The sequence below is a fragment of the Primulina eburnea genome, chromosome 14, assembly GCF_022965805.1.
Source record: "Primulina eburnea isolate SZY01 chromosome 14, ASM2296580v1, whole genome shotgun sequence".
Classification (NCBI taxonomy): Eukaryota; Viridiplantae; Streptophyta; class Magnoliopsida; order Lamiales; family Gesneriaceae; genus Primulina; species Primulina eburnea.
The window spans coordinates 24,625,174-24,635,244 of NC_133114.1; the positions used below are offsets into that span (position 1 = coordinate 24,625,174).

A 10,071-nucleotide genomic window follows, 5' to 3' on the forward strand; every position below is an offset into this window, starting at 1 on the left:
TATCTGTGCGGGTAAATTTAAGTGCGAAATTATTTACTTAAAAAAGGAGAGAGCTTAATATCTCCAGCTTGGTACGTTTTGGCATGATGGATCCTTGCTAATGCTTCATCTTCGAGTCAACTAAGTCTGCCTGGTATTGCACCCGCTTCTGATTCTATTATTATGAAAATTATGTCGTGACATTATCTTCTTGGTTGCTCTAGTCTGCAAATTTTGATGGAGTTCCATAAGATGATCCAAACTTAATTTCACTCTGAGATCCGAAACTTAGTTTCACTCTCGGATCCGCACCTTTCGTATTGTTATAGTTTAATTCACTTCTTGGTGACTATCTTGTAAACAATGAGGTTGCTCATGTTCGCCAACCATATTCTTAAGTATTTTGTGTTTGGGGGCCATTTTAATAGCCACCTTATCATAAACCGATTACTTAGTCGACTCTTCAGCTTTAAGACATTCATATCTACTCTCACTCACCATTTACCTCATATCTGTCATTCTCACCAACTTCCGCTTGAAACCTTGGGATGCACCATCTTTGTCCATAGTCATAATCCCAACCACTGTAAGCTTGATCCTCGGGCTATCAAAAATGTGTCTGTTGGGTACTCTTTTGCTCACAAGTGTTATTGGTGTTATTGTCTTCTTGACCAAAAATCTCTTTGTCTCTCGAGATGTTACTTTCTTTGAACATGCCCCTTATTTATCTCCCACTATGCTTCATGGGGAATTATAAGAATGACAGGGGCGAATTTTCCATCCCCATCCACGATTCAATTACCAATTTGAGAGATACAAATATTTCTTCAATTTTATTTAAACTATATTGATACAAAATCCAATTATATATTTAAATACTAAATAAACAAGAAAGTAATATTATTATTATTATTATTATTAGTATTATTATATTAGTATTATCATTAGGACGAGTTCGGGAATGAGATAATATTACTATATCATCCACCCCGGATCTGTTGCAGGATTTGAAAAAAATCCTAGAAACCAAACTCAAACCTGATGACACGCTCTCGAACTCATGTGGAAAATTGTCATCCCTACTTGTTGGAATATTCCACATCTCCTTAGCATTGACTTGGACATTGGTGACAATTCTTATGATTCTACCTCTAGTTTGTCAAGTGTCATAATTCTCAGGTCTATCGAAGAATCTCCAAGTATTATTCGTCTCCCCTTCTTTCTAAAACTAAGGAAGATATCATAACAAACATCCGAACACATAGCATGATGAATTACAATTTTAAATAACTCCAGTTCACGTCTAGATCACTTGGCTGGACTAATTACAGGGAGAACACCCAACAACACACGTCCAAATCGAACAGTAGGATGGATTGCAACACATTCAAACTTCACGTCTAGAATACACAGCAGTACCAATTACAAGTGAGTACTATTAAAACACATGGGGAACTGAAATAAAATTGTCTTGCAGCATGGTGTTTCTTGAATCAACATGATGTGAAAAATAAATTAGCGAAGGCTATTGAATGCTCTTGAATACTGAGAGAATTAAGTGTTGATCACGATGTTTCAGTTACTTCATAAATGACCCAATGATGGGTATTTATACCACTTAGTCCACTGGTAAAAAAACTTTCTCTGTTTTTAAAATCTTCAGCAGAGTACGGAATGTTAGAGTAGTTGTCCAGCAAGTTAACTTATGTCTTGAGTTTTATTAGCTTAAGAAATGAGATTTATTTTAATAATATTTTACGAATTTTATACATTTATGTCATTTACTTTATTTGTATTCACATACTAGTTGCATAGACGAAGACATTGAATATACTTAAGTACCACGAGGTCAATTTCTCAAAGTTGATCATGAAATTCATCATGCGTGTACTATATATTCTAAATATGTTCCTAGTCGATCCAGCTACCTAAAATAAGGATAAAGGTCGTCTGAGCTCGATACTAATCTCTGATGTAAATGACACGTTTCATTGGTAAGGTCATTAAGATGTTCATTCATACAAATGAGTGATAATGAGATGTATCACTGAACAACCCACCATCGGACTTTCCAATTTGTTATCACTTATCGAGTGAAATAAATAGTACGCGGTTATGATTGTGCACCGTTAATACTTAGTCTCGGGACAACATGGGGCTCTATGTATACTAACACTACACTTTGAATTGTTTATCGAATCCGAGAGGGTCATCAAGTGGCGATATTGAGTAAAGTTCCGAAATACATGGGAACCAATTATTTGTAATTGGGGTTTCAACGCTCACCTGCGGGTGTAGATATTCTATGTGATTTAATGAGTTAATAATGTAGAGAATCTCTAGCCAGAGTAAGATATGTGCTTTAAGAAATGTGGTTCTCTAGTTGCACATCTGATGTCACTATTATTGCTCAAAGTTACATCGCATTGTTATTGAATTCATTTGCAACTCTCAATGTGTTAATGATTGCAGATTTGATCGAGATTTATGAGTGAAATGACCGTATTGTAAGCTCATAACCTATTGGTTTGTCTAGGCACTATCAATGATACATATGGGGTCATGGGACGATGCTACTAGACGATCTTAACGTGATCCGATAGGTGCTATCATGCTTGTGTTCCGACATTCTTGTAATCACAAATATGATGCACATAATAGGGCAAACAAGGATAAGACCGAATAAGAAACAAATGTTGTTTCAAATCACCTTAGTTGAGTGAACATACGACTATCTGTATCCCTGAACTATTGAGAGTCACACAAGTATTGGATTATATATTCCTGTTGAGAGTTGATTTCAATAATTTGAATTTGATGACTGTAGTTTGATGAAGATCAAACATATTGCTTATAAAATAGTTTATGAGTAGATTCCATTATTGAAAGTTGACTACTAATTAAGTGATGAGTGCAACCGCCAAATTTAGTGTAGAAGTTCACAAAATAAGCAACTGCCAAAAATTAATAAGTGAAATGAACGAGATTTTTGCCCTCAATACATCAGTGTTGCCTGATTATCAATTGAGATTATATGAATTCACAATTATTTAAGTGGTGAATTTAGAGTACACTAATTAAATAATAATTTAGTAATAGTGACTACTGTATATAAAATTCTCATGAAATATTTTAGAGGAGTCTATAATTAATTAATTATTTGATTATTTAATTATAATATATAATTTATTATCAATAGTTTATATTATTTAATTCTATCAGTTATTTTCAGGATTGAAAAATACATGAGAATTTTAAATAATAAAAGTAATGGAATCATTATTCAAGTAGGGATTCAAGTTGAATCCTGATTCAAGAATAATCTTGATAGGATGGAGAGAGATATTTGTTAAAATCATGTTATCAAAAGTTGATAGCATAGAACACACAGTTGAATCCTGATTCAAGTGTCTGTCTTATCTCCTCTACAAGCAAAATCACCCCTTGCCTTCTTGGAGAAGTTCGGCCGAGCACCATGACAACTTAGTCGTGCGTAGCCTACTGCCCCACCGTGAAGCCGCCGCACCGTCATCAGAGTTGCAAGATTCCAACGATTACTCTCAACGCAGAATTTCGCATAGATCTCTAGTGCAATCTATATGAGAGATGTTATTATTCAACTTTGGGAATTTTATATTATTTTAATGATTTATGCATGGATATTGGTTCATTAATTTTGTAAGATTTATATTTTTTTCTAATAATTTATGTATTTTTTTACAAAAAAAAAAATTTGACAATTTTTTTAATATTTGACAGGTTGTCCCACAAAATCCGCATCTAGTTGTGAGTTGGGTTGGGTTGAGGTTTTCCTAACCCACCAAGATGGCTACCTAAGATAGGGCGCGCCGGCTAGGGGTGAGCAAGATTTCGGTTAAACCGAATTAACCGATCGAACCGAGCCAACTCGGAGATTCAGTTCGGTTATTTCGGAAATTCGGTTTTCAAAATAAAAAAAAATCGGTTATATCGGTTAATTCAGTTCGGTTACGGTTTTCAAAATTTTGTAATCGGTTAACCGAATTAACCGATATAATAAATATTATTATTTAATAAAAAAATTTATTTATCAATTTTTATAAATATTTTAATTTTTAATTTTAAAATCGATATAATATGTATTAATTGTGTTCAAATAAAACTTATACATTTGTAATGTGTGTGACCGAATTAACCGATTTTAATTCGGTTAGGTTTTCATCGGTTATGAAAATTAATTCGGTCGGTTCGGTTATGACTAAATATTTCGGTTCGGTTCGGTTATGCTATTTCGGTTCGGTCGATAACTGAATTAACCGAATGCTCACCCCTAGCGCTGGCTCATTAGACAGCTTTACTCACAGGTCAACTTTTTATGAGACACATCTCCTGTCTAACCTGAACAATTAAATGTATTATTTTTTACGTGAAAAATATTATTTTTTACCGCAAATGTATCATTTTTTTTTGTAATGTTATAAAGAAATATTGTCTAATATATGTCGATTTGATTGAAAAGTATTTGTCTTATTAACAGTATTATCTTGTATGCCTAAAGTATTATTTTCACCGAAAAATATTATTTTTTTGTTAGTTGTGTTATGAAGAAATATTATGTAATATATGGTGAATATAATTAAAAGTATTATTTTTATGTCAAATGTATATTTTACAATTTATTCTGATTTGAGTGAAAAATATTATTTTTTATTTCAAAAGTATTATTTTTCACTAGAAGTGAGAATCGAATCAACTCGTCATACCAATATAGATATATGATATCATAGACCTACTTATATGTATATATATATATATATATATATATATATATATGTGTGTGTGTGTGTGTGTATAATACTATATGTTAATGTTAAACTTCTTAGTACTAACTACTTTGCTACGTTGTGGAACTCTTTCATAATCATGAAAATAAGTTTTACTTCTTTATATTTTCTGTTCTGGCGATTTATTACTATTCAACGTCTCTCTCCAAATTAATTTCAAATATTGAGAAAATTTAGCTTGATAGATGTAAGAACTTAAATTTTTTATTTTTTCCATAAATATTATTTAACTTCCTTACATTTTTCTATCAATTTCAATAATGTCTCGATGATTTCGTAGTTAAACTAATTACTATTCATAAAGTAGATTTGATAGTTGCAATGCACCCTATAAATCTCGATTATAAGAGGTTAAAAAAAGAATGTGAAAATAAGAATAGCAGAAGGCATAATTATAAAGTTCCAACAACACGGCAAGCTCGTGTTTTATTCTCACAACAGAATCCATCTTTGACAGCACATGAGCCAGAAAAACGAGACTGAACAAAGATGAACTATTTACACCAAGAGAGGCACAATTAAATGGTACATATATCATATATTATTTTCCCTTATACTCACACGAAGAGAGGGGTTTCATGCTTAACACACTAACAAACGCGACGATACAAATTACATGCCCGATATTGTTCTTATTAAAAATTATAGAACATGGTGTAAGATAACCTTACGTTTAGGTTTGATGTGTGATGGAAGATTTAGCTGGTTCTGATGGACCAGTTATGTCTCTGCTACTAATAAAGTTGAAACCAAGATTGTTCGAATATGCTGCCACTAGATTTCCACCATGCACCCTTCCTTCTGCGGCTGAGCATGCAACAGATAATGGAGTTGATTGGAAACCAAAATAATTCCAACTGCTGTTGGAAGTCAAGATACTATTCTCCATCATTGTTATGTCAGCAGATGTACGTTCGATCATGAAGACTCGTTTCAGCTTAGCAGTATGATTGGGCTTAGAATCCTGAAGAGTTCGTACAGTTGCACCACCGTGAACCCTTTTGTCTTGAACCAGAGTACTGTGAGCTGCACACAGTCCAGCCTTCCCCCTAATGAATGAGTCACAGGGGACTTCTCCGTTGCCAAATTCAGAGTTAAGGCGGCCCCAGGAGCATTTCTTCCCTTCACCGTGGGACTTGCAGAAATCAGTGCTGCCCTGGGCACTTTTTCCGCACCCCACTATTTTACATCTCTTGCCTCCACCATGACGGACACAAAAGTTGGTTCGTCCCCTGGCACTCCTTGTGCACTCAATTACAGCACATCTCTTTCCACCTCCATGCGCAACACAATAAAGGGTCCCTCCATGCACACTCTTCGGGCAAAATCCACCTCCTTGGAAGGAGCAACGTTTGCCTCCCCCATGGCCCTTGCAGAAAGAGGTGCTTCCTTCTGCACCCTTGTCGCACCCTGGATGTGTGCAGCGTTTTCCACCTCCATGTGCCTTGCAAAACAACGTGCTTCCTTGAGCACCTTTGCCACATTCAGGATGCTGACATCGGTGACCACCTCCATGTGAGAAGCAGTGACCAGAAAGACCTTCTGCACTCTTTGTGCAATTCTCTTTCTGGCATCTCTTTCCACCACCATGTCGAATGCATAATCCTGATTTTCCTCTGGCAGCTCTCGTGCAGTTATCAGCAATGCAACGCCGGCCACCGCCATGAGCAATGCAGAAATCAGTACGTCCTTCCGCACTCTTTGTGCAACCAAAATACTCACAGCGTCGACCACCACCATGAGCCTTGCAGAATGCAGTCCGGCCTTCAGCTCCCTTGAGGCAGTCAGGACGCTGACACCTGCGACCACCACCATGAGCAATACAACGACCAGAAGCACCTCTTGCTCCCTTCAAACATCCCACAACTTGACACTGTTTAGTATTGCCATTACGATGATGTAGTGACTGCGAAATCCCGGAAGTACAGGCGACTGAACTTTTTGGTGCTGTCATCATATTTGAGAAAAGACAGGAGATACCAATTTTTGCTTCCTTCCCACCAGAGCCTGGTTCAGATAGTTAAGGTCTTCCATGTTCACCGGCAACAGAAAAGGGGGAGTTCCTGTTGATCCTTCATCAGTGTTCAAACCTCCACGACTGGCAGCCATCTTGGCCACTGCCCTCAGGGCACTGGAGCTTGGTTGTGAAGCTGCAATATCAGACACAGCTGGCATGCTAGAAAGGCTTAACTGCAGATCAACATTGGGTAAAATATTCAGGGACTTCAAATTATAGCTGCCTGATTTCTCTGGGCATGATGATTTTTCGCCACCGAGAAGAATGGTGAAGTTCAAATTTAGATCCATCGATGACTCTTCTTCGCTTCCCTTCGCTGAAGACATTGGAGTGCATGCAGTAACTGTACTCTCCTTGCTGTCTGATGAGCTTGATGAATTGGATGAATTGCAAAGGTTGAGATCTAGAGAAGCTTCGACTAGTTGATTAGCAAGACCATCTACTAAACTCCACTTCTTTTGACTCCTTTAACAGAAGCACAGGGGCTTTTGAAACTAGGCGAAACAAGTTTTAATGTTATGTCTGCATCGCACGCAACTTCAGTTCCATCTCCTCCAACTTGAATGGAGTTAAGCAGATTCTTGAACACGATAGGTGTGGGATTAGCAGCAAAACTCAGATTGTGTCTGGAATCCATTAACAAGTAGCTAACGATGCAATTCTCTTATAACAGTCTGCCTAACTTCCGGGTTAAAGTTAATAGCTACAATACTAGGGGTTAGATGTCTCTATAAGAGTACACCAATCCCCCACTCACAAATCCTGAAGTGTCACGCCGATCCATCGAAAGTAAAAGGTGGTCAGAAGTATCCCTATTTAACAGTTGCGACACATGATACCTTCACAAGAATTCCAGTGTTCCAAAACAATCCGGTAGTAGGCCATCCTGCATAAGGGTAGACACAAAATATCAACCAAAATAAACACTAAAGCACATTTAATTTTTACACTTTTCCAGCACCTAATTTTATATATCACCAACTATAACTAAAAGGAAGTCATGCCGCAACACAAATTACGGAACAAGAGTCTGCTTTAAAAAGATCTGCAAAGTTTGATGAAGATAAAATCATCAAGAACAACAAAGCTCTATAGCTCGAAAAAACTTTTTTAGGCCTTACATTCTATTACCGGGTGTATAAATTTTAAAGAGCTGGCGACAAAAGAGCTCCATCTGTCAAAAATATACTGTTGATCTTGCCAGTAGTACAAATTTAAAGAAGGAGAGAAAATCTATTTTTTTTCAACAGATAAATTTATCATTAAACTTGTTTCAGATGATAAGAAGTAGATTCACAGCAGTGAAGGCGTTGACATTTCACTAATGGGATATGCAAGAAAGCCATTTTTTTTTTCAAAAAATAAAAATACAGTATGAAATTACTTTAGAAATCATTACTCTAAGATCTTTTCCTTACACCTCAAAAAAAAAATAAAAAAACAAACAAACAAACGGCAAGCGTATAAAGTGTAACAGAACTCAGCTTTAATTTGTAAATTAAGATAGAGCGATAACTCCAATTCCCCGACATTTTATTTTGATAGTCTCCGTCAATAAGAAAACAAATGAAGAAACACTAATAGCGGAGATAAGAAGCATGCCGCAAAAAGAATACCCCGGCAGAGGCATATATACCGAAATCTAACACACGTAGCACGAGGTCCGATAAGAGCAACGCGAATATATAACAGAAGAAATGCCGAACAAAATTAATATTTAGTAATGAACTAATTTCGCGGAAATAGAATCAGCTCAAATCTCCCAAAAAAAACTTTCTAGACCAAAACCAAGAAATCACATAATCATAGAACGATTCAAAGCTCATTTTTTTTTTAAAAAAATATCCATCTTATTAATTGTCCCACATCGGTGGAATAATATTCATGGGACTTGCATATATGGGCTTGGACAATCCTCCCCCCTTGAGCTAGCTTTTGGGGTTGAGTTAGGTCCAAGTTCCAATCTCAACATGGTATCAGAGCCAGGTTCCACCGTTATGTTGTTGAATTGCCCACAAGACGTTGGACCTTGTAAACTTCACGCTCCAGATGTTCATTCCTGGGCGTGAGGGGGGTGTATTAATTGTCCCACATCGGTGGAATAATATTCATGGGACTTGCATATATGGGCTTGGACAATCCTCCCCCCTTGAGCTAGCTTTTGGGGTTGAGTTAGGTCCAAGTTCCAATCTCAACACATCTCAAAGATTTTGGAAACATGTGATGGTGAAGTCAAAAACACCTAATTCACGGCTGAATATCACTTATATTCAATCAGCAATCCAACGCATCATCAAACATATTCAGCGGTAGATACATACATGATTTAGAGAGACGGCGACAGGAGCTGTGAACGATGAATCTAGGGCGCCGCCAACTCACAAAAGTGTCGTGAGAAATTTATCGACCTCCAAGTGTGCCCGTAGGATTAAGAGCAACTCCAACGGAGCAATGAACAAGGTTTTTCCCTCCAATCCAGCACAAAAAATGGCGCTGGACTGGAGTTGTCCTTATAATCACTCTAGATTAGGGATGTTCATTGGTCGGTTCGATTCGATTTTCGGTTTTTTATTTCGGTTTTTTCGGTTTTCGATTTTACAAATATATAATCCGATATCCGAACCATTTTTCTTCGGTTCGATTCGGTTTTCTACCGAAATGATTCGGTTATTTCGGTCGGTTATTTCGGTTTTGATACAATTATTTAAATTAACAATATAAATATATTATAAAATATAATATGTTATCTTTTTAAATGATTTCTTAGTAAAATATTTAAATATAAAGTGCAAATGAATTACATAAACAATAAGTATTATTCAAAATGATTTTTCATTCACTAATATAATCTCAATAAATAATATAAAATAAAAATAACATTATTACTTTAATTAAATTTCGGTTTTTTCGGTCGGTTCGGTTTTGACATTTATAATCCGAAACCGAACCAAATTAATTTCGGTTTTAACATTTATATCCGAATTATAAAATTCGGTTTTCGGTTCGGTTTAGTGTTCGGTTTTTTCGGTTTGGATTTTCGGTTTATTCGGTTTTATCCGAAGTTTGAACACCCCTACTCTAGATGTAGCGCAGCACTTTTTATTTTTTTTTAAATTTTTTTATTTGTTTTTAAATAATTATAAATATTTAATATTTTATTATATATTAATTATATAATTAATATTTTTATTTTTTAAATTTTTAAAATAATTTTTTCTTGAAACTTAAATATTAATTTAAATTTTTTTAAAA

The 10,071-nt window shown here is 35.7% G+C and overlaps 1 protein-coding gene across 2 annotated transcripts; it reads right to left on the minus strand.

The window, feature by feature from the left end:
* Positions 1-5,263: 5,263 nt before the first annotated feature.
* LOC140811669 (uncharacterized) lies at positions 5,264-9,277 on the minus strand. Of its 2 annotated transcripts, none has more exons than XM_073169703.1 (2): positions 9,141-9,277; positions 5,264-7,705 (listed from the first exon to the last, which is right to left on the minus strand). In XM_073169703.1, exon 2 carries the CDS (start codon positions 6,757-6,759, stop codon positions 5,476-5,478), a length of 1,284 nt encoding a protein of 427 aa, XP_073025804.1. In that variant the 5' UTR covers positions 6,760-7,705; positions 9,141-9,277; the 3' UTR covers positions 5,264-5,475. The 2 variants fall into 2 exon arrangements, with proteins under 2 accessions (XP_073025804.1, XP_073025805.1); XM_073169704.1 differs by having other exon boundaries at positions 9,062-9,262.
* Between the last annotated feature and the right edge of the window lie 794 nt (positions 9,278-10,071).

What these genes read in the sequence shown, in the direction of transcription:
- LOC140811669 (XM_073169703.1), bottom strand. Translation starts at nt 6,759, where the DNA reads ATGATGACAGCACCAAAAAGTTCAGTCGCCTGTACTTCCGGGATTTCG.